Genomic DNA, 24,502 nt, shown 5'->3' with positions numbered 1-24,502 from the left:
ATATAGATGTTATGTTCCAAGCATAATCACCAAATATGTTGGCTGTAGATGATAATCCTGGGTTTTCAGAGTGTGTGATAATTAAATGCAATGCCATATTATGACTCATCTAAGACTTTGCAATAAAAGTGAGTGTGCGTGCATGCGTGCGTAGGCATGTGTGTGTGTCTGTACATTTATGCCAAAGCTAAGGCTTGTAAAGGAGACGTGATCTACCGTGCTGTGGAATTTACATGCTCATTTCCATTACGATTAACGTAAAATGCATAGAAAAAATCTATTAAATCATTGTTGAAACAGGACACAGCATAGCTTATGTGTTTAATAAATCAAAGTCAGAAAAAAAATTGTTAAAACATGATTGGAATAAATGCAGTGATTAGGGATATTTCAAAGGAGTGCCAGTGCATTCCAAAAGTTTTCATATGCCTTTTTCACATTTTGTAACAGTAGAGTCACAGCAAAAATATGAAATGATGGATAAATAATGCATGACTTCCTTATTCGGTTAATAAATACAATAAAGTATGGCATGCATTTTTATTTAGCCCCTTTTTATCTTAAATTAATCCCACTGCAATCATCCAAATTAGCTGTGTTAGCAAAGAAACACCACCTGTGTATAATTTGAACATCATAAAAACTTATTCTATGAAAGCCTCAAAGGTTTGTGAGAGAGTAAACAAACATAAAGATCAATGACCTAAAAACTGCACTAAGTAACTTTTACATATATCAAATAAAGTTACCTACCGTAATTGTTAATCAGTCTGTCGTGACAGTGTGGTATGAAACAGATAATCTCTAAAAAGATTAAACTCCTCTGCCTTTTACCAGTTCTCAAATACACAAGGGTGATTGACAGTGGTAACAACTTTCTCTTATGGAAACATATTGTATCCGTCTGACAATAAGTACAAGCAGGGAATATTCAGCTTATTTGGGCATTATAGTAATTGTAATTTTTACATCTATGTATTTCTAGTATGAGTTACGTTCAGAAAAACTAGGTACATGGAACAATGGTCTCAGATCTTCTGCTCTTCGTCTCCCTTATTGCAATGTCATGTCATGTTCCTACAGAAGCCTGAACAGAACAAATTAGATACAAACTGTAGAATAGGCTTTCACACTTTTTTTTATGATAATCACAACTTTTCCTATACACTTTTATTTAGAGGAGAATGAAAGGGCGTTAGTTGTAGGTTTTGTTTTATTGTTATTTTTTTTATTACCCTCACTCAGTTTTCAAAACTAGTCATTAGTTGGGTGTTGAGACATTACATTTTAACAGCCTTTTATGTATTTGTGGATTGAAAGCATGCTGTTATTTGGTCGACTTGCGTGTGACTGGGGTGGTCATCATGAGCATTTTGTAATTAAAATCTGCAGTTCTTAACATTTGTCATGTATTTGTTCTTGGTCTCTTTTAGGGGCAGATGTTATCAACTTTGATGGGCAGGGAGTAATCTCATATCGTTTCAAGGTACACAATCTACAAATTCATTATTTCATTCTTCAGAACTTACTGTTGCAAAAAATACTGTGTTTTTTCAAGTTAAGTAAAAAAAAATAAATAAATGTCTTCATGGTGTTCTATGTCCAAATTTGAAATATTTTAAGTTTTTGTATGAACAACATTATATGGATTTGGTGTTTTAAAATTTTTGCAGGTGAAGAAAATGAAGATTATAAAAGATGTGATCGCCTTGAGGTTTAAAACATCAGAGAGTGAAGGTGTAATTCTCCATGGGGAGGGGCAGCAGGGTGACTACATCACTCTGGAGCTCCGCAAAGCCAAATTACTACTGCAGATTAACCTGGGTGAGTAATAAACATGTCTCATGTGCAGGGAAATGAAACACAGAGGTTACCTTCTTGCTGACTCTCCAGAAGAGTATTTTTGAAAATATTAAGCTGCTTAAAATTTTTACTGTCGGGTGGCAGTTGAATTCCTTTATGTTCGAAGTGAATATATTTATAAGGCCATTACTTACCTTGCGTATCACTAAATTAATTTGGAGTTTTTAACAGATGGAAAAAATACTCCAAATCAAGTTAAAATTTTGTTAGCAAAAATTTGAAAATATTTCTTGCTTCTTTTGATAAATTCTCCACCATGATGAGGTAAATTTACACTGAAACATCTAATACACGAATGTGAACTGTTTAGTCTTTTTCACCAGTTCTAGACTGAGGAGTTAAATTTTGTTTACATATGCACCTGATATTATGACTGATTTCTAATCTTTTTGTTTGAATTGAAAAAAAAAAATAAAAAAAAAATAGAATGACAGTCTACATTTTAAACTGGTGTCAGCGTCTTAATTTAGTGGCTAATGTGGTTAGTATGTGTCGTGCTACGAGAGCAACAGGCTCTGTGCATATATTGTAGAGAATGTAGATACTTATCATAACTCTGAGATTTCTGAAATGAAATATATTTAATGAAAGACAGTGGTTGAAACAGACAGAGTAAAACATAGCTATATCTTCATACTCCACTTAGCCTTCTGTTGTCCGTCAAAAATCTGATTGTCTCACACAAAAAAGAAATAGCAAAATTGCACATCTAATTATGTCCAACGTAGTACAGCTTCCTTTTAAATAGCTTATTATATCTCTGTATTTGAAAGATGTAGTTGATACTAATCAGAATAGTAAATTGTTTCTCTTTCTAACTCAGTAAGCCACTAAGCCTGATGCAATAAGCATTAAATCAGCTAATCACATAAAAAGTTAAAACGAGCTCATTGATTTTTATTTACAAGGTTGTTTTACTTGTCACTCTCTCTTTCTACCAATAACTGGATGACATTAGTTTGGTGCACTGGTCTCAATTAGCCCCATTTTGAAAAGCAATTTTGTGTAAACAGATTTCAGTATCCATTTAATTTGTTATTTCAAGTTTTTTGTTTATTCCTCTTGTATATTTAAATTGTCTTCCAGTTCCAGTGTTAAAGGTTCACTAGAAATTAAAAGATTTTTGTTTTTTGATAGGTTGTATTTGTATTTCTATGCCATTACTTTTTTTATTAGATGAAAATGATCTCATAATAACAATATTTTTGTTTATCTTAATAACTTCTGGGGCAATTTGTCTTCAAGCAAAATTAATCAAGTCAGGCCAACAATCTACACAAAAGATTGTTGTTGTCTACGTGACCCACCTTAGTGTTGTGCATCCATTTAAAAAAATAATTCAGTTCTTTTCTACTGGGATAGTTAATGATGACATTTTGTAACTCACGTTGGATGTGCTTTACAGGCAGTAACCAGTACGGCTCTATCCTGGGTCACACTTCTGTGACGACTGGCAGCCTCCTGGATGACAATCACTGGCACTCAGTGGTGATTGAACGCTACCGTCGCAATGTCAACTTCACCTTAGATGGACACACTCAGCACTTCAGGACTAATGGGGAATTTGATCATCTCGATTTAGACTATGAGGTGAGCACTTTATATCCAACACAGAGCACAAATGTAGAATATGGCACCAACAATTAATGAACTCTGTTTAAATTTAGACATGTATGCAATCTCTTGATGTGGCATGAAAGCATCTAGAAAACTCAATAAGTGAGGGAAATCTTAAACTCTACAACAATCTAGCACCTTGGGATGTTTTAAGAGTAACCACCCTTTGGTATGGTCAAATTTTTCAACAAAAGTTCTTTGACATGGTCATGTTTGGGTTGAAGCATAAGAAAAAAAATTGCAGGCGCTGACAAAAGTAAAACATCAGATATATCTGTCTCAGCTTTACATACAATAAGAAGCATTATGCAACATTTATGCAGTAGCTGACAATATTCCACTGTTGCCAGTTGGAATCATCATCGTTGCTACACAGGAATAAGATCTCTGATTTAAACTAAGCTCTGCAGGCTTCTTTTGTGTTGCATTGTACCCTTCTTGGTAGGGTACTTGTTTTTTTTTTTCTGACTTTTCCCAACTTCTTCCTTAGTCTCAATCCATGTTAGGTTAACTGGTGATTCCACATGGATTGTGAGTGTGAGTTTATCCTTGTTCTCCCTCTGTGATGAATTGGTGGCCTGTGCCCCTTGTGACAGCAGTGATAGGCTCTCTTATCCCCCTCCCCCTGCTTCCTCCTCCCTAGACCCTGAACATAATAAAGTGGGTATAGAAAATGAATGAATATATGTGGTTTTATGAGTTTCTCCCTCACATCTGACACCATGAGCCCTCCCATAAAAAAAGACTATTTTGTATTCATGTTACAAAGAATGAACATGAGCAGTATGCTTAAACTGGATCCTCATTTCTTCAGTAGTATTTGTCATATTGCTGAGCAACGCATACAGTCTCTTGCGAAAGTAAGAATCATATCTTGTTTTGTCATGTTGAAACCACAAACTCGATTCCATCTCATTCTCAAAATTGTTGTAGAGAAGTTCAAAGCAGGTTTAGGGTATTAATCAATAATTCAAGCTTTCAACACCTCACGCAGTACTGCTCAATACATCATCTGAAAATGGAAAGGGTATGCAAATCTATCAAAACATTACTATTCACATAATCTGACAAGGCATTCAAGAAGCCCCGTCGTTAAGAGGAGATGCTACAGAGATCTCCAAATCTGGTGAGTTGCAAAGAGTGGCAAAAATAAAGTCATTGTTGAAAGTGCAAAGTGTGAGTTTGCAGTTTGTTAGCTACACACCAAATATGTGGTAAAAGGTGCTTTTGTCAAATGAAATCTAAATTGGGCTTTCTGTTTACATGCATAACAATAAGTGTGGCTGGAGTTTTACACTTTACATCACTGGGAAAATTCTTCCCGCCGTGAAGAGTGGGAAATGCAGCATGCTGTGAAGATGCTTTGCTTCAGCTCAGATAGTGGAGATAGTAAGAGTTCATGTGAAGATCCAAGAGTAATCCTGGACGAAAACTTGTTAAAGGATAGGAATCACTTAAGATGTAGAAAAAGGTTCAGTTTCTAGCAGGACTAAAATTCTAAGCATCCAGTCGGAGTCAAAATGGTAATGTCTAGATCAAAGCATGTTCATGTTTTAGAACGACTCAGTCAAAGTCAAGACATAAATGAAACTTATAATCTATGACTATACTTAAAAATTGATTTTCACACCTGGCTCTTCACCTAATCTGACTGAGCTTCAGGTAAAAAAAAAAAAAAGAGAGAGAAAAATTCTCTCTCTGGTTGTAGAAAGTTGGTAGAGACGTATCCAAAACCACTGGAGGCTGTAATAGCAGCTAAACGTGGTTCTGCATTACATTGAGCTTGAACACCACTCACTGCAATTTTTTGTTTATGAAATAAGACTCCAATAAAATACATTCAGGTTTACTTTTGTAATGTGGCGAAAGGTAAAACATTGAAGGGACTGTGTAATTGCAACTTTGGTGCCGATAGTGTTTTTCAGGTTTCTTAACTGGAAACGGTGATTTACATGCATGCAGCTTTATCAGTTCTCAGTTTAAAATGACACAATTGTTATTAACAACTTTCAGATAAAATCCACACCTTCCCAATACGTTTAAGTGCAGACAAAGTTTACCAACAATAACTAAGCTGTAACACAATATATTTGTATATTTTGTTTTATTCTGTTTTCATGATGTTGCATTACATTCTTTTCAACATTACTGTGCTGTCACTTGACTGATTTGCAACAGGACTTTTAACTTCTTACCACTGGTGCTCAGTAAAGTACACTGATGCTGGACAGGAAATTAAACATTGGCTTCTGCGTGTGCTCTGATGCTAATCCATGAAACGCACATAATTACAGCTACCCAGTAACAGATGTGGTGCATTCAACTAATACTACTGAAAACAGGAAATTGATAGTAGAATGCATATGGAGGTGGGCGTCATGAGTACAGTGAGGCTGTATGTAGCCCAATAATTGTGTTTGTATGTTTGTCTGTTAGTTCTGTGTTTGGTTTGTGTGTTGCTGCGTGCCCTTTTCGTGAATATTGCTGATATTGCTAATCTAATCCAGTGTTAAGTAGGATGCTGAGAAATGGAGCAGAACAAAGCACAGTCCAATTAGAACTGAAGCTGTTGAATTAAAGGATCTTCAGGGAAATCTATGCAACCGGGTGTACTGCACCAGGAGGTTTTAGAGAACACGTGTGTGTTTTTAGAGTGATGGGTCTGTGGAGTATCCTGATTGTATCCACAATAATTCTCATCACAGACTGCAAAATTGTGACCAGCTTTTAGTCAAAGTGTACTTTTGTAGTTCACACCGTCTTGTGTGCATGCCTGTGGATTTTTCTGGTTCTCTTAGGCTTCCAACTTGTAGACTAAATATCCGGGTGCATCAAAGTCCACCCTTGGCAGTAATTATAGAGCTTGCTGGAGCATAGCCACAGCACAAACAACAACAAGCACACACACTGACAGACACATTGACTGACAGTCACATACCCTCCTCTATTATCTTAGCATCCTTTAAGGCACCAAACTATGTCTGAAAGAGGAAAAACGGAACACATGTACAACTGTACAAAAATGTGAAACACACTTTACATTTTCATCAACGCTGTGTGTCCTTCAGCACTTTGGACTCCAAGCTTGTTTGTAACTGTCTGTATCTTAACCTTTGAGTGCTACACATCACATTTGTTCCCCACTAACCCGTGTGTTATTTCCCACACTGCAAGCATGGTCACATCAAACAAGATATTTTCTGTAGTGTGTGAAAAGGGTTCGGATTAAGTCAATAAAATGTAAATTTTGCTCAAATTAGTGTTGTAACTCCTCAGCTACAACTAAATTCATTAAAAGTGGATATGATATTACTTTGTGTGTGCAGTTTGTAAACTGGAAGACACCTTAACCCTTCCAAACAGTCATGATATGGCGTCTCCTTTGTGTGGTTTTGGGACAGCCCCATCCCTTTCTTGTAGTCCGACAGTGACATTTGTCTCGCTGCTGTCTAAAGAAATTCACCGCTCCCGGTCAAAAATAACCAATCAGAGCACTGGGAGGAGGTGGAGGAACTTGTTGTTTTTGTTTTATTTTTCACAGATGATCATTTTTATGTTATACTGTCACAAAATTATGGCAGTTTTCACAAATGTGTAAAAAACATGTGCTTTTATGAAAGATACATTAGAGAGACACTGGTATTGTATCTAGTGTTGAGGAGAGGGAAGGATGTCCATGTTGCTGATTCCTTCTGACTGCATTCACTAAGATATCATGTTTCACAGAGTGCTGCGTCAGACTGAAGTTATAACCTTGGATAGCATGCTAAGTTGTTCACAAGGCTTTAAACAGAAAGCCTTCTCTTGCATTGATTAATGCTGCTGATAAAAATATTAATGTGGAAAATCTGAACCTGGAGGTCAACGACTCAGAAACTTCGGGATTATTGATTTCCCAAAACAAACATAGTACCTATTTTGGTAGCATTCATGTAGGATGTCTAGGAGGACAAAAAAGATCATCCCTTTAACAAACTAGTAAGAGCTCTATGGGTTCCTTTACACAAAGATTTAAAAATGTGGCACATTCCTGGTCCTGGAGACAATAGGACCCTTTTAATCCTGAATGAAAGCAGTATGTCTTATAATACATAAGATGAATAGGTAAATAATAAAAAATAAAAAGGACAAAGGGCAACTAACATTACTCAAACAGTATTGGCAGTACTTCACCAAGAGTAAGATTCTTGTTAGAGTTTCTCTGTGTAAAATTTGCAGGCATTTCTAGAGGTCATCAAAAGATTTCCTCGCTGCCTACACTCTCTCAGTCTGTGATTGCTGACCCACATCATCATTATAGACGTCTAAGTAGTCACTCTGCTTTTAGTCTGGTCCTCAGCACATAAAATGCTTTTCAGAAAAAAAGATCAATTCAATGACATGGGCTGTCTGATAAAGTCCACCCCCTCGTGGTTGTTTTGTTCATATACGGTAATTAGACCAGGTCTTCTGACAAAAAGAAATATAATACAATAAAGAATCATCAGAATATCAATTTTGCAGCCTTGACAATCCATAACCCCATGTCCTTTAATCCGTGAAGTTATTCATGTTCTTTATTCTTATTGTCATTTTTATTCTATTGTGTTGTTGAACTTTGAAACAGAATTATGCTGTCATCAAATTATCTTATACTGTAGCATTATGCCCATTTGTCTGAAGAAAATACTGACTGGCTTCATTTAAAAACCGAAATACCTAAATTAATATGAAATCTTTTACGGTGTGTTTTTCCACTTTCTTCTCTGCCCCTTGTCTCATTCTAGTTAAGTTTTGGGGGGATGCCATACAGTGGGAAGCCTGTGGGAGGGGGGAGAAAAAACTTCAAAGGCTGCATGGAGAGCATCAACTACAACGGAGACAACATTACAGACCTGGCACGCCGAAAGAAACTAGACACTTCCAGCTTTGTGAGTGAATTCTTGTTTGCATGTGCACATGTAGATGCAATAAACATTGAAAATATGGACAATTGAAATTGCAGTCATACTTAAAGCCAATACCTAACATGCATGAAACTTCAAACCAACTGAACCAGACTTTCTTAAGTACTTAACTTAAAAGACTTGTAAATATTGAGGCACAACTGGCTTTTTCTTTTTCTGCTCTAAGTGTATCAGTACAAAGGAAATATTTCGCAACACTGATTGTGTAACATTTTTTGATAAACCTACAGTCATATAGCTGCTAAAAAGAAATCATCTATGTATTTATCTGTGGAGCTTTACAATCCAACTGTACATTGCTATACAGGCTATTTTTCATATGATTTACAATCAAGTACTATTTTGCCTTGAATAGTTAATTTTTTTGAGTAATTTGTCCTAATTTCTCTTTTGTACGTTGGTGTAAGATTTTAGACAACAGAAACCATCTCTATGCCTAAGCTCTCTACAGTGACAATCTTAAATCCATATTGTGTCTTTCTCCCTGTTTTTTTGCATTTTTACACATCCAATATAACTTCTTCTATGACCTGGTTGAATAAATTAATGAACTTAACCACAACCACACCTCCAGCTATCCCTGCTTCACCCAGTCATTTCTTTCCAATCAACTTTTAGAAAACCAAACATAGAAATGTAATCATGTAAAGTAACACAGTATTGTATGTTTGCCAAAGATTTGATTTTGAGCATGAGGTTGGAAAGGCTCATGTGAAATTAGTGCCCAAATTCCAGAAAAGTGTTGTCTATTTTATTTATTTATTTATTTATTTATTTATTTATTTATTTTGGGGGTATGGGGCTCCCAGGAAACATAATTCACACATAATCCTGCTTCAATCTGATATGAAAGACAGTAGGAGCCAAAGGCAGAGGATTTAGTGAAGTGTGCACAGTCGTTCAATTTAGCAACTGTTAGGGATGTCAGAGGCAGAGAGAATGTATTAAAAGCAAATCATAATGTGTTGCTTTTATGTTGCCTCTTGTTTCTTTTCTTTATTTTTCAATCTGTCCTAGCAGCGTAATCTGTCTTTCACCTGCGTGGAGACACACACCTTCCCAGTCTTTTTCAACGCAACAAGTTTCCTACAGCTACCTGGTCGAGCCAACCACAACACAGTGTCTGTGGGCTTCCAGTTCCGTACGTGGAACCCTGATGGCCTTCTACTCTTCAGTAATCTCGATGATGGCACTCTAGAAATCTCCCTTGAAGATGGCAAAATTATAGTTCACATCAACGTTACGACAGAAGCCAAAAATTACCGGGTGGACTTACTATCAGGTGGGTTACTTAAGTGTTTATTTTTGTCTCTATGCAGCAGTCCCACTTTGTAACACTAAAGTGTTGATAATATTTACTCATCAGTATAATCACAGAATCTAAAACCCTATTAATTAAAATAAATTACTCCGAAATTACTCTTCAATGCAGTTGGGAAAAAAAAAAAAACATCCAATTAACCAATAATCATTGGTACATCATGATGCATGTCGATGTAATTTATATTCTTGACAAATTGAATAATTTTACCAGGATAAAGCTTGAAATAATAACCATTCGCTTATTGAATGTTTATTACCATTCAGTGACATTTTGTAATTATTATTATTGTTTTGTTAAGGATTGATTTGAGAGCCAACACACTTTGTTTTTAGCACAATCAAAGCAACATTTTGGAGTGTTTATGAAAGCGTTGACTTAGGTTGTCGAGCTATGTTTGCAGAAGAACTGACAATAGTTTTCCAAATAATTTTTTGCTCCTGCAATCGCATTTGACATTGTTTAACATAATAAATTATTTTCATGGTAAAATAAATGGTTTATCCATTCTGCTGCCATATTTAAATAGTAAAGTTTACAGCTGTAATTTTACAAACACTGAAAAAGGAGAAATATGTTGTTTTTTTTTTTGTTTCTTTCAGCCTCATTTATTTTGTTTACTCTTCTCCAAGCCCTGCTACTCTTTCCTTTTGAAGTCTTGTATTCCCCTTTCATTCTCTTCTTTTTTCTATCTTTTGCTTTCCTGAGACACACTCTTATTTATTCTGTCCACTGCTGGTGTAATAGACCATTTTGCCCAGGGGTTGGGATTATTACAAATTAGCCTTTAGGCTAATTGAGCTTGAGCCTGCGATTACATCACTATTACTAGAATTCATGAACACGAGATGCAAAACACACGCTTCTTCTTTTGACTATGTCACTAGTCTCTGTTTAAAACAAACCCTCCAGGCTTCTGACTTCAATGACACAGTGGGAGCTCAGATGACTTACAACAGTCTTTCTCACTTGCAAGTAAACTCGCTTGATATGTTCTCATAAAACAAAGAACAGAATAAAAAAAGCATGCCAGTAAGGAACCTGTTTGCTCATTAGGACACCCCAATAATTCTATTCCATCTGACAATAGTCTTAAGACAGCATTTTCTCTGTGGATTGTGTGTTTTTTTTGTTTTTGTTTTTTTTAAGTCTAAAATGAAACAGTACTGACTGCTCTTCATTGAAATAAAAGTTGTGATTAAAGTGTTTTATTAAAGTAGTCAAAAAGGTAAACCAGCTTTATACAAATGCTGCCATGCATGTTTTTTAACCAATTAAAGTCACCCTGTATTAGTAAAAATATTATGGTAAATGCAATTTTATTCAAGTTGAAGAAATTGCTTTAAGAGATAATGTGATGATGCCATTGTGATCTGAAAAGGTTTAGAAGTGTTAAGTTTCTTGGTCAGTAAATCTACCACCTATTTTCTTTTTTTTTATTATTTATGTTAGATGTGCTTGTTACATATATCATTTGTGGTATCTTGCTTTTCTATGTGTTACCACAATGTATACTTCGGCACTTCTCTCTTCACTTCATAGTGTCGAAATGGCAAATTATAGATGTCACGGGCAAATGTTAGCAATTGGGTAAAATTTTAAACCTCAACTCAGTCCACGCCTCCAGGAAGCAGTCATTTCTCAATAGCCGAGAACCCAGAGTCTCTATACAAAGGTTTGTACAAGGGACTGGTTTTAGCAGTGTGCATATAATCCAACTTGTTAGATAATCTAATGCAGGGGTGGGCAACTCCAGGCCTCGGAGGCCAGTTTCCTGCAACTTTTAGATGTATCTCTACTTCAACACACCTGAGTTAAATAATGAGGTCATTAGCAAGACTCTGAAGAACTTGACTGCATTTAGGAGGTGATTCAGCTATTGGTGAATCAGTGTATTGGATCAGGGAGACATCTAAGAGTTGCAGGACACCAGCCCTCGAGGACCAGGAGTGCCCACCCCTGATCTAGTGTTATTTGGCGTACAAATGGGTATCTCGGTAACTTTGAGATACCCATTTGTATAGTACATAATAGTTTGCTGTGTGCACATAATAGTTTGCTGTGTAGCTCAGCTTAATAATGTTGTGGAAAACCAATAAAGTGAAATAGAAAACGTTTGCAAATTCCCATTTGGACACTTGTACTTGGATACAAACTTAGAGATTGTTAAATAATTCTTTAGTTTTTCTTTCTCCTGCAAAAACCTCAGTTTGTAGAACAGAAAATCACATCGCATTGCATATAAGAGACATTTCAGCAGGTAGAGTTACTTATATTTTTTTAATTAATTGTGTTTACTTTTATTCAGTTTTTTTATTGTGTATATGGGTTTTGCTTTGTTTTATTTTGCATGTACATAACTTGGTCATGTTTTGGATGTTGTAAAGTGCTGTATTGATTGATTGCAGTGACGTGCGGTGAGGTTCATAGCTGGTGAGGCACTGACGTCATCAGAATCAGATTTGATGCATAGATTGACAGCAGTTTACAGGTTATGTTTCACTTCTGCATCCTTACTCATACAAACTGTAGCTCAGAAAACACACATATTATCTCCTGCTTCGATTGAAAGTCCACTTGAGAAAACTTTTTTAGTGTTGTAATGTAGTCATCCATGTCGAAAGTCGGGATAAGCGAGAGGAAAAAAATCACCATCTCTATTATAATCTATCGCTGCACTTGACTTGCTTCCCGAATCGTTTAGCCTAGCTCGCTGTCACTTACTCGGCAGTTGAGGAGTGAACAAGACGAACGTCTGGGATCTTGAGCGCCCCCTGCCATGAGGCAAGAGAACTGCCTGCCTCACCTCGAAACTGTTCTCTGCCGTTTATAATCGCTCATTACACGAAACACGTTACACAAACACAGTTGGTGACAAAAAGCACTGTACATTATATACATAAGCTAAATTATTGGAAATAAGTTCACATATTAAATTTGTTTAAACCATTCGCGTACAGCAACATGCTCTCTCCGCTTAGCAGCCAGCGCAGAGCCAGGGGTTGCGCAATCCAAGGTGAGGCAGAGCTCGCTGCTGCCTCACCGGCATCGCTTCCAAGCATTTGAATGGGAAAATAAGAAAATTCAGCGATTTTGAACAAATAAAAATCGAAATTGGTAAAGCTACATGAAAAATAAATATTTTTTAGTACAAACCACCGGATGAATATAACAATTTAAATTACTTTATGATTATATATTTTCTTTCTTTCCATGATGGCTGGTGAGGCACTGCCTCACCTGCCTCCCCTGACCGCACGTCACTGATTGATTGATTGATTGATTGATTGATTGATTGATATATTGACAGCCATCTTTTTTTTCTTCTTCTTTTTTTTGTTGTTGTGGGAAGCAGCAGTCATGTCCAGTAGTTATTCCATGCCGGTCCAGTGAACAGCACGTAGCAGGAATGTAAATGTTAGCCATGTCCAAATCCTATGTAAGGCTACAGTGCTTTCAGTAATACAGACCTGTGGTTTGGTAGACACCCTCCAATATTTGTGCAAACTCTGTGACAAGTGAACTTTCTGTATTGATTGGTTGGATCATTGGTCTCTGATGGGCATTTGGAGAAAGTAAGCTTTAGAGTTTCTGTGAAATTGGGATGTAAACATTTAAAATGACACAAAGATGCATATTTTTATGTTGGATAGTTTTTCATTTTATATATCACACAGCATTAAAGAGATGCTATGTGAACAAAGCCCAGATTTGAGCAATGTTTTATTGATGTAACCAGTAATCATTTAATTGATGGATTAGGCAATAAATTTATCCACTGATAATTACATTTTTAAAAAATATTTGATGTTATCATACATTCTGGACTTATACTGAGGGTGAGACACATATTTTATATTCTATATTTTCCATCTCCTGCACAACCACTCTCCCTCTCTCTCTGGGCTTTCAGTCCATTCTTAGTATTCCTCAGCTTCACCCTCTGTTCCACCAACATGTGTTTCAGAGGTCTAAGCTCATCCCTGATATCATTCCCAGTCTGTCTGTCCATCTGTAAACTTTGTTCAGTGTCTCCATCCTCTTATTCAGCACATGTTGTAGTCAGAGGGAGCAAAAATACCACCAGCAGATTATTCCTCATTACTAGATCTTCTTAGGTTAGAAAACAAATTGTCTGTTTTCTGTAAACATATCCTAGTATTGAAATTGCCACTGGCCCTTGGTGTCGTCACATTTCATTCTGTGGCACAATGACATAATGTGACATGGTTCGTGTCATTGCTTTCTGGTCCTATTTACATCTGACTAAACCTTTTTGGAATGTTTCTTTCAAAGTAGATTAAAATAATCAACTTTTTTTTTTTGGTTCTAAATGAAAATCTGCAGTTGTGTATCTTTAGTCCTATTCTGATCAGCAGAACAAGACTAACATCAGGTAGAAATGTTAATATCTGCAGTTTGTTGCACTCAGGGCTGCAAGAGCCAGCACAACCCTAAAATAAGCTTAAAGCACATCTTAAAACCACAACGTCTCACATGGAGGCATTGAAACTGACAGGAGCACAAACCCTTAGGTAAAAAGAGATGCAATGGATCAATTTCACCTGTCTGCACAGCGGTTGGCAGATCACATTTTCAGTCATACTGTGAAGGAGTGACTCCTGCTGTCCCATCACAAACAACAAGCAATACTTTCTCAAAATGTTTTGTTTATCAGGGTTTATGCCATTTTTTTTCACTTTTCCGGGATTACTACTTTTAGCTGTAGCATCCAAAGTGGTATTTGATTTAAGGTAACTATGGTGATTCTGAAAATGAAGCCCTGTGGTAGCATGTTTTAAGAATGCTGGTTAAATCGATACTGCAAGTGGAGTTCAAGACTTTTCAGAATATCCAAAAGAGAGAGTGTAAAACATAAACACCTCTACAATCCCATCCTTGAGTGACAGGTGTAACACACATTTCAAAATGGGAAATGTGAAGTTCCTATTGGCTTTTGTGAGTTCACTGCATTAAGTCGGAAAGTATTGTACCACGGATACAACTGATAAGATCCTTATTTAAAGCTAATGCAGGTGAACCGATCAGAGGAAAGTGGGTTTTATGGTGCCTATTTTCCATTGCATTAAAGCCGTTATAAAAGGAGACGTGATGGAACTCAATGCTAGCAGGAGATGGAATCAAAACCAATACATAGGCAGACAGAATGTTATCAAGTTGCTGTCTATTGGAACCTATTCATGTGTGTGTTATCAGTTGCACAAAGCAGAGCTATTTTATTGTCTGCAATTATTTTTGGAATCATAACCTTCAGAAATCACCCAAAAAATATCATTATGACTGTCTTTTCAGAGCAGTGAGAAACATTGTTGTATGTATTCACCTGTTTTTGAATATCCAACCTGCAGTGGCCTGAGCATGCCCACTGTGATCACACTCACAGCAGGCGGGCATTTTTTTCGTAATTTCTTTGGATACCGTCTGACCACATACATATCTACACATATACTGACACACTTGGACTCCTTGCTGAGGAGGGTTGATTAGTGTGGACTCCCTGCTGATATGAAAGCGAGGGTCGTCAAGTGCATTCTGGGAAGAAATAAACAAGGGAAATGTGTGTCTTGGAAGCGCTGACGACTCGCGCAGACCCTGCCAAGCACAAAGTAAAAGAGCTACCAAAAGCTAGCAGATGCTCTCACACATATGGTTCAAATTTATTGACATAGGCAGCATGTCAAGCCATGTGTATTGATTAGCAGGCAGACCTCTCTACTGAGGGTGATTTGCAGATGACCGTACCTTGAACTTTTGCTGCAGTGTCCTCAATATTGATATATTACAATCAGATGAGCACGCAGCTGAATATAATTGAAAGACTAAAGTTGTACCATACTCAAGGGACAGAGGAGATGGGTATAAAGATATTTGGGGGAGGGAGAGAATAAAGGAAGGAAAAAGTTAAATGCAGAAGAAACAAAGACAAAGGTGCAAAAATGCAGGCGAGGATGGAAGAATGGATTGGACTTAGTGTTACTAAAGGTGATATATAGATGAGAGGGTGAGGAGGGTGAGTGGGTTTCTCTTTCAGCTCCACTAGTAATACCCCTTGCTAAAACATCACTCATATTTAATGGACAGCTACAAGGGAAAGGAGAAAAAGGAGAACACATACCTTGTTTTCATCCAACACGCACATGCGCACACCTCTGATGTACACAGAGAATGACACACATTAAAGAGAAAGAGGCCCCGAGACTGGAAGGTGCCTGTAGAAAGATGTGGGATTGAAAGGAGGAAGAGGACCTGAGGGGAAAACGTGTGCATCTGTATCTGTGGTGTAAGTGAAGTGCTGTTAGATTCAAGATGACCAGACAAACAAAAATGCCTGTAATGTAGAGAAAAATGAATGTTGTACAAAGTAGATGTTGAGAAAGACACAAACATGACCAAAAGAAAAAAAAATTCTTACTTATACTATCCATGTGCTAAATCTATAACGACCCATCACATTTTAGTGTGACGGCAATCCTGGTACATCTTTTGCAGTAACTAGTTATTTGAAATTACATTACTTTCTTTCTGAAATATTTACCAACCCATCTCCACAAGAAAAAGATAGAACTTTTGTGTTTTTTAAAGACATATTTGGCACTTCCTCTCGAACTCACCAGGCTCAAGCCTCAATGATGGCCAGTGGCATGCCATACGCCTGGTCGCCAAAGAGAACTTTGCAATGCTGACAGTGGATGGTGAAGAAGTGTCCGCCGTGCGTTCCACCTCACCTCTCAGCATCACCACAGGAGGAACCTATCACCTCGGAGGTAAGGGTGACCCAAACACCATCACAGCACGGTTGACATGCACAGTGCACCGTTTTCTTCCAGGCCACATTCACTGCCACATTACCCCACAGCAGCTGACAGGAATACACCCAAGCATAAGACATTGGAAAAGTAAGGACTGAAATCACACTTTTATTTGCTTTTTTATTTTTTATTTTTTTTTTATTTTTTTTTTTTTTTTTTTTAGGTTTTGAGCCATCAAAAAGCAGTTTCCAAGCATGTTTTATTTTAAGCAAGTATTTTTAATTGTAAATTGAAGATTAAATTTGGTCAAAATTAGCAAAAATAAACATTTATGTAAATCTTTGTGTACTGCTAATTTTTCTAGTGTGTTTTCACTACATCCAGTTCCTTGCAAAAGTATTCATTCCTGTTTAGTTTTGCTCACATTTAATCACATTGCATATTTTGTTATTTTGTGTGATAACCAACACATTGCATTTGAAAAGGTGTATTTTTGGTTTGATCTGGCAGCATATTCTACAATTTGGTGTCGCAAACTGAAATTGGGACCTCTATGACTTCATTAAGAATTAATTTCTTCTTGGTCTTCCTCAATAAAATAAAGGCTACGTTTTTGGAGGAAATAAAAAATGTTTTATCAACACACTGTTCATCTGAGCTTTGGATCTTTCCAGCTTCTCCAACGTTTCCATGAAGCTCTTTGCTGCTTCCATGACTGATGCACTGCTTGCCCAGTCTGTCAATTTAAGTGGGTAACCAGGTTTTGATTTTTTTTTTCAGGTTAATCAGGCTTGAACATTGCTCTGTGAGATATCGAAAGCTAGGAATCTTGCTTTATGGTCCACTCTTGCTTTAAATGTATCTAAAACTTTCCCATCTGATGTGTTCCTTTGCCTTTAAGGTGTTTTTTGTTCACAAATGTTCCTTCAAATTTATTTTCATGTAATATATTTGTGTTGATTATTCACATCAAGCCCACAAAATGGAAGTTTGTGGTTTGAGTGTGACTACATGTGTGTGTGGGGAGGTGAATAATTTTGAAAGGCACTCTATTTCTTATGTCGTAAGAGCCCCACAGTCTAAGGCAGGTCTGCCACTAACTACGGTACTTAAATTTAGTCTATACATTTTCAGCTTTGTTGACATTTTTCTACTATTGGACGCCTTCTCCAGTGAAAACAGCTCAGAAACTACAAACTCTCCACACATCAACCCTGAGCTGGAATGGGCAGCATCTTTAATCTGTATGAATTAGAAGCATGCCAGGTTAATGACGCCAGACACCGTTATCTGTCTGCCAAATGATCTGTGTGCAAGGAGGCTCTGTATAAAATTACAGTAACTGAGAGAGAAAGTGTGGCTCTGATTGCCCCATCATGCCTTAGTCTCTTCTCCCTGGCACAATTCCATCTCCTCAATCAAGAAAAACCTTTTCCTCAGACTAGTCAATACGCATCAGGGCACTTTACACGCACGCACACACACACACGCACACACATCAAGGTTCTTTTACATTGTTGTCTGATTAATTTTTTAGCTGAGGTTTGTTGAATGCATCAAATCAATATTGACAGGCTTTTTTTTTTTAGATCTTTTTTTTAATGTGCACCTTTCTTTGTCTGAATGTAGCTCTAGTTTTAGCTTTTCACTTCCTTTTCTTTTCATTTTTCTTAATCAGGGGTTGATTCAGTGGCTTTCATTTAAACTCTTAAAAGTTCTTCATTATCACACTTCAATCTAGTTTCTCTTTTTACTCCATGTCTGCCTTCTCTTTTCTTTCCGCTCCCATTTTCTTCTTATCTTCAGTTTCTATTTTGATTGAATTGGTGATTGATTGATTTTAGTAAGCAGAGCTGTGAATCAATAGAGGCTGAGAGGAGAAGATCCCTGTAATGTGTTAACTCCTTGAAGAGTGCATACCAGAAAGATGGATAAAAGAAGACTGGCACTGCAAAGACAAATGTAGAAATAGCAAAGAAGAGAATCTATGCACAAGTAGCGACCTGAAGAATAAAACATTTCTGTGGGAAACACAAGTTAACAAGTTAGACCAAATGAAGAAGAGAGAAAAAGCAAAATTATCATTATTTGCCTGATTTATGCATACATTACAAAACTGATGTGTATATCTTAACTTGGATACGATGAAAACAACAAGAGTGTGACAGTGCTTTATGAAACCAATACGTAATATATTTCAAAAAAACATCCATTAATTCATACATGTAATGCATCACTACAATTCAGAGGAAAAATAAATATTTGTTTTTGGGGCTTTTCCCCACTGGCAGAGGTAATATGAAGGCAGAAATAGCAGCAGCTGGGACTGGGGCATTACTTGTTAATTTTACATGACATAATAAATGCTGAAGAGCTTGGAGCCCGGTGGTAAACACAAGTTTGAACGCTGCAGGGGATACAAAACTGTTGACTATTACTACAAAGCAATTGTTAGGACACCAATTTTCAGACGTGGAAGGGAATTTGTGGAAGATTTGTGCAAATCAAGCAGCACTTTTTGTTTATTATGTTGATGTTTTAAATCTAAATTTAACATGGACTTTAACAGTGCCACACAATTTGATTGCAAATCAAACTAAAATCGGAACTACTACAGTGATACCCTATGTCCTTTTGTCCACTTTAATAGATGTGGCATTTTCTTGACTGATGTCTGTGGTGTTATCACCATGTCAGTGCATTTGTCCCACCTAAGAATCTCAGATAATATTAAGCACTGCATCTCGTTTACTGAACTAGAGGACCACATGCATAGAATTACTCATGAAAGATACACAAGAAACATCTGTAAATTTAGTACAGCAGATGAAGATCATGCACTATAAATTAAGTTAATATTTTAAAATGCAGATGGGACATGATTCAACTTTTTAACATTTGCTTATGCAAACAATGAATAATGTTTCTGTATTTCTGTTTGCAAGTGAAGTTATCAATTTACAGTTTGTCTCCATTTGAGCCAGTAACATACAGTGATTGGTGTGTGTAAACTTAAGCAGTGCCACATGGATCAAAGTGGGTGATAAACAAACTCTAATACTGCCATTGTTCTGCACTTGCACTTAATTGTCTTAACATTTTTCTAAGGTAAAGGTGTCAAACTCCAGTATTCAAGGGCCAGCGTCATGCAGCCTTTAGGTGAACACACCTGAATCACAAAAATAGGTCAATAGCAAAACTCTGTAAAATGTCAGTGCATGAGGATGTAATTCAGTCCTACATTTCAGGTATATCAAAATGTAAGAATTACCATTTGGGATTATTCCCTTATAATTAATTAATCAAAATTAGCGTGTACCCCCACCAAAAAAACAAAAACCTAAAACTAAGCAAAACTGAAGAACTAAAAGAAAGACATGCATGTTGGTACTGTTCCAGAATGCATAATGTAAAAAATATATAAATAATTATTATGTACTTGTACAGTATAGTTTTTGTACTGATCAGTACTCTCAGACTCTCCCAATTCACTTACAGCAACTTCACAAATAATAGCATAAGTAATTCAAAGCACTGTCTGTGTAGGCTAATGTGCACAATTTTTTTTTTTTTTTTGCCTTTTAACTTGTCTGAACAGAATGAGTGGGTGTTTGACCAAAAGCCATGAAAGTCCACAGCTCACAGTTGAACATGTACTTAGACCTCAGACAGAAAATCTGGAGCATTTATTCAAAACGCTCCAACCCATCCGAGGACAATTTCCATCCTAGAACAGAGGAAACAGAATAATATATTGAGTGTACAAAAGATAGTTTAGCCTTTAGCTTGCCCTCAATTATTCTTTCCGATCACTCAACTTGATGAGTCAAACAGGCCAGGCAAATTAAGCTGTCCTAAAGCTCTCAAACGGTCTTTCATCAGCACTTCCTGGAAGGGAGACATTGCATTCACTGTGCCACAATTAGCAGAGACCCCTTTTTGTCATGAAGAGACTATGTTCTTTTCTATACATGACAAGACCTGAGATAATTGCTCTCAGTAATTTATGTAGGTTCACTCATCCATGTAGCCATCTGCTTCAAATCACAAGGATTTAAGGCGTTCATTTGCTTTCAGTGGAATCTCTTATGTTGAGAGAAAAGCCCAGCAGGAGCAACTACACTCACTTTTTGAGTCATTTTAAAACTGTATGTACTTATTGTCCAACCACAGTGCTAAATTACAGCCTGATTAGTGTTGGCTCAAAACCCTTTGCACCTGGTGCTGTTCTATTTATATGTATGTGAGGTTTCCTGGATTTTGGAATTAAGTAAGAAAAAAAAACTATATATATATATATATGGAAAAAAAAAATTACGACCTTGCAGTACACTCCATCCAGTTTTATTGGAAAACCTTCTGGGATAAAAGCTGTTCACAGATAATTCAGGGATGGTCAGTAGCCTGCTGTGACAGTTGGCTGTTAACTAAGTACACAGTTTTATTTGTGTTATTTGCACTATGTCGTAATCAAGCTTATTTGTATTGCACGTTCCAGCAACAAAGCAATTCAAAGTGCTTTACATGATAAAAACACAAACAACAACAAAGCACATTACTCTGCAAAGGCAAAAACTGCAATTTTGAGAAGAATTGTTCTGCTTTTGATAGACTACTTCAGTAATTGAAATTAAATCATTGGTTTTTATCAATGTTTTAGGCCCAATGTGAAATTAGCATCTTAACCACAAAACCTGCAGTCCAACAGCAGATGATATTTATAAGACCCTATTCCATTTATTTTAAGCCTCATTACGGATTTTTTTTTTCTTTGTTTTATTACTCATGTTGCCCCACCAGGCCTCATGAAAACATTTAGTAAAACTAGCTGGCTCAGTTCTTGACACATTGAGTGCATTGGGTGAGACTGGTTGTACTCCAGTTTCACCCTTATATTCCCTCTGCTGGATTACTGCAACAAATTTAGTAAGACCTCATTTCTGTGTCAAGAAAACTGTGGTATTTCTGCACTCTTAGTATTTGTTTTCATAACTTGCCCTATAACTATAATAGAATTATATTATGAATATTATTTTATTCATTTTATTATGAATATTATTTTATTCATTTTATTATGAATAAAATATTATAACCTGTACCTCATACTTTTTTCTCCTTATCTTTGAGCTTCTTTTCTTTGATCACTTGGCAAATATATTTTATATTTAAACAGCTGCCTATAAAACTCTTAGATTCTTTCTGTCACGCAGCCACTAGCTGATGTGAATTTGGAGGTGTTTTCCCCATCCCATCAATATTTATATGCAAGAGACCTAGCTGTTGCTGGGTATTTACTAGTGAGGAGATCCTTTGCAGAGGAGTATACACTATAGCAGCCAAGAGAATTACCATTTGGGATGCTAGCAGCCTGGACTCAGCAAAAATAAAGTGATAGCCTAGGTGTGAGGCTAGTGTGGCCAGTCTTTTTTCATATTTTCTGATGAACACTTATAGATAACCCATCACTGGTGTTATCTGGATCCATAAAGAAGACGCTTATGTTGTCGCCATAATAATAAATCACCATGATCTCACTGTGAAAGTAGAGGCAATCTCACTCTCCAAATACACGCTATGAGAATTTCCCCTGAAGAGGTATTTCAAGAATCTGCAAAGAGCATCTGCATCCTAGATGATTTTAAATGCCTTTTTCCTGTTAAACCAAGTGTGAAAGAGTGTTAGTAAATCAAAAGTTATTTGAGCAAATCTGACATTCTTTCTGGCATTTTGCTCTTGTTATTGTAGGTTTTTTTTTGTTTGCTTGCATATAGCTTTCTACAGTCACTTGTGGTGTTTTGGCCGAACACAAAATTTATTATAAGAAAAGTAAAATGGGACATGCATGGCAACAAGCGTATTCATGGTATAGAAAGCAGGAATGCTACATTTAAAGCTCATTTTTGGTGACAGCGAGGAGTATAGTACTGCTTGTATCTGCCTACGTTCTTCACAGTATTGTTTTTATTTCCCATTAAATGCTCATCTGATAGATAAAACCTAAATTACCCAGGCTCATTCAGAACATATCTGACTCAGATGGAGAGAGATTTATATTCCACAGCTTCGAAAAGGTCTGAGACAGGGAAATTTACTTGACCTTTACAGTGTGATGTAATGAATTTAGTAAGCTTCAGTGCACCTGGGAGATAAAAAATCTCATCCTGGAAAGCATTTTTTTAAACACGTGGGACATATTTGAAGGACTATATTGTGTTAGATAATCCAGAAACTACATTTAAATGAATAGAGGGCGAGGAAAGGTGTTTTCACTGTTGAGATAGTTTTGGTACACATATGCATTATGTGCTTGATTGGGTTTTAAAACTGGAAACAAAAATAGCAAATTTAGGAAAGTAAGCAGTATTTATCACACAGTCAAAACCAGATTTCTTTGGATGAAAAAGCAGAAACATAAGTTTACACCGCAACATTTAAAAAGTAGCTTTATCAATGTACTTATGTAGTTATTTGATTAATCAGAATTGTCAATTATAAGATGCTGAAGAACATTCAATCGATAGGACTACATGACTAATGATGACATCACATCTCAGATCACTTTACTTTTAGCCATTTTAATAATTAAATACATTTGATTTATTTATCTGAAGCTGTTATTTATGCTATCATTTTATTACTCCTGTTGAAATCATTTTCTGACCTTTTAAAGGACTCATTTGAAAATTGGCATTTTTATCCCTTAAGAGTTTTGTTTACAAATTACAACCAAAAACCTTTTAATGTTTGAATTTAAATTTGATTTCTGCACTAATCCCACATGTTGCAATGACCTCCCCATCATTTTGGGATGAATTAGATATGATGAGCCTCTGCCAAATTATCAGAGTGAGAATCGTTGAATGCTTAATTGATGTAAAATGAAATCTCATGCAACGATATTGAAATGTCACAATGTTTCTCGTCTGGGAGAAATCTGTCTGCTTGGTCCTGACACCATCACTAACTGTACGAAGTTATCTGTATTTGTTCATGGATATTTCAAAAAAATTTTTTTAAAATGTTTTAGATTTTACCTAAAAAGTTTTGCCCTTGAAAATAAATGTTTACCTGACACTTCATATTTTTGGGAATAGTGTTGTTGTTTTTTTTTCTCTTTTGAATCTTCCTTGAAAAATGTAAACAAATTTTCTCATCAGAGCATTTTGGCAAATTTCCAGTTTGCGTCTTCTGAAATAGTGTCTCTGAATTAGTTGCAGCCTTGGCTGTGGCCTGGAAAATAAGAGCTGTTGTTCTTCCAGTGTGTATTGTAAAATAAGCTCTCTGGGCACAACAGGAAGACTTTGAAAGAGTGCCAGGACGACTGTAGGGGATTACTGCTGTTGTTCCAAATGCAGAATGGTGTTCTGGTCTGCGCGTGCTACAAATTAAAACCATACAATGACACAGATTTGAGAATAATAAGATTAATAATATAATCAGCTTGGTTAGAAATTGTTTGTAGCTTTACGTATCTAACAGTTAGTGTGTTTAAATGTATGACCAAATGCATTTGAGGATCCTCCTTGAGTAGGACTGTTTTATTGAACAAGATATTTTGGCACTGGAATATGGTACATATAGTAGCAGTGCTAACTTGCAGATTCAGGTTTCCTTTTCGACTGCTGGTGTGAATTTGTGTTTATATTTGATGTAAAATATTCAAAATCTGTTGTAACCTTTGTAAACTGTAGAAGCATTCATGTGGTGGCTTAGATGGAGCATCAAAGCAACAAATCCATGTCGTCTTTGTTCCTTTTAACAATTCATATCCATCCACCCACAGGTTCATGCATTACATCTCCCATTCTTCCACATACTTAGGAATGTATCCTTTGTATTCACAGGGTATCTACAGGACTCAAAGTGCTGCCAACCAGCTGCTCTGTTCCACATCTTCACCCCCCCCCCCTCCTTTCTCTCTCTTTATCTATCCCTCTCTTTCCTCTCTCTAACTTTCCACATGTCCTCTCTCTTTTTCTCCAACT

The 24,502-nt window shown here is 36.5% G+C and overlaps 1 protein-coding gene across 5 annotated transcripts in view; it reads left to right on the top strand.

Annotated features, from left to right (window-relative positions):
- The window catches only part of cntnap2a (contactin associated protein 2a), a 283,391-nt gene that overhangs the window by 129,402 nt on the left and 129,487 nt on the right, over positions 1 to 24,502 (top strand). For 3 of the 5 annotated variants that reach the window (XM_044103977.1, XM_044103979.1, XM_044103976.1), the window contains exons 5-10: positions 1,434 to 1,486; positions 1,674 to 1,824; positions 3,269 to 3,453; positions 8,247 to 8,390; positions 9,444 to 9,708; positions 16,383 to 16,532. In XM_044103977.1, the coding sequence (XP_043959912.1) occupies positions 1,434 to 1,486; positions 1,674 to 1,824; positions 3,269 to 3,453; positions 8,247 to 8,390; positions 9,444 to 9,708; positions 16,383 to 16,532 (948 nt within the window). The remainder of the gene's footprint in view (positions 1 to 1,433; positions 1,487 to 1,673; positions 1,825 to 3,268; positions 3,454 to 8,246; positions 8,391 to 9,443; positions 9,709 to 16,382; positions 16,533 to 24,502) is intronic. The other 2 variants (XM_044103978.1, XM_044103980.1) reach the window with 1 other exon arrangement.

This window comes from Gambusia affinis, linkage group LG21, assembly GCF_019740435.1.
Source record: "Gambusia affinis linkage group LG21, SWU_Gaff_1.0, whole genome shotgun sequence".
NCBI classification, from domain to species: Eukaryota; Metazoa; Chordata; class Actinopteri; order Cyprinodontiformes; family Poeciliidae; genus Gambusia; species Gambusia affinis.
The sequence above is the reverse complement of the archived record's forward strand: the minus strand, read 5'-3'. Positions and strand labels throughout refer to the sequence as shown.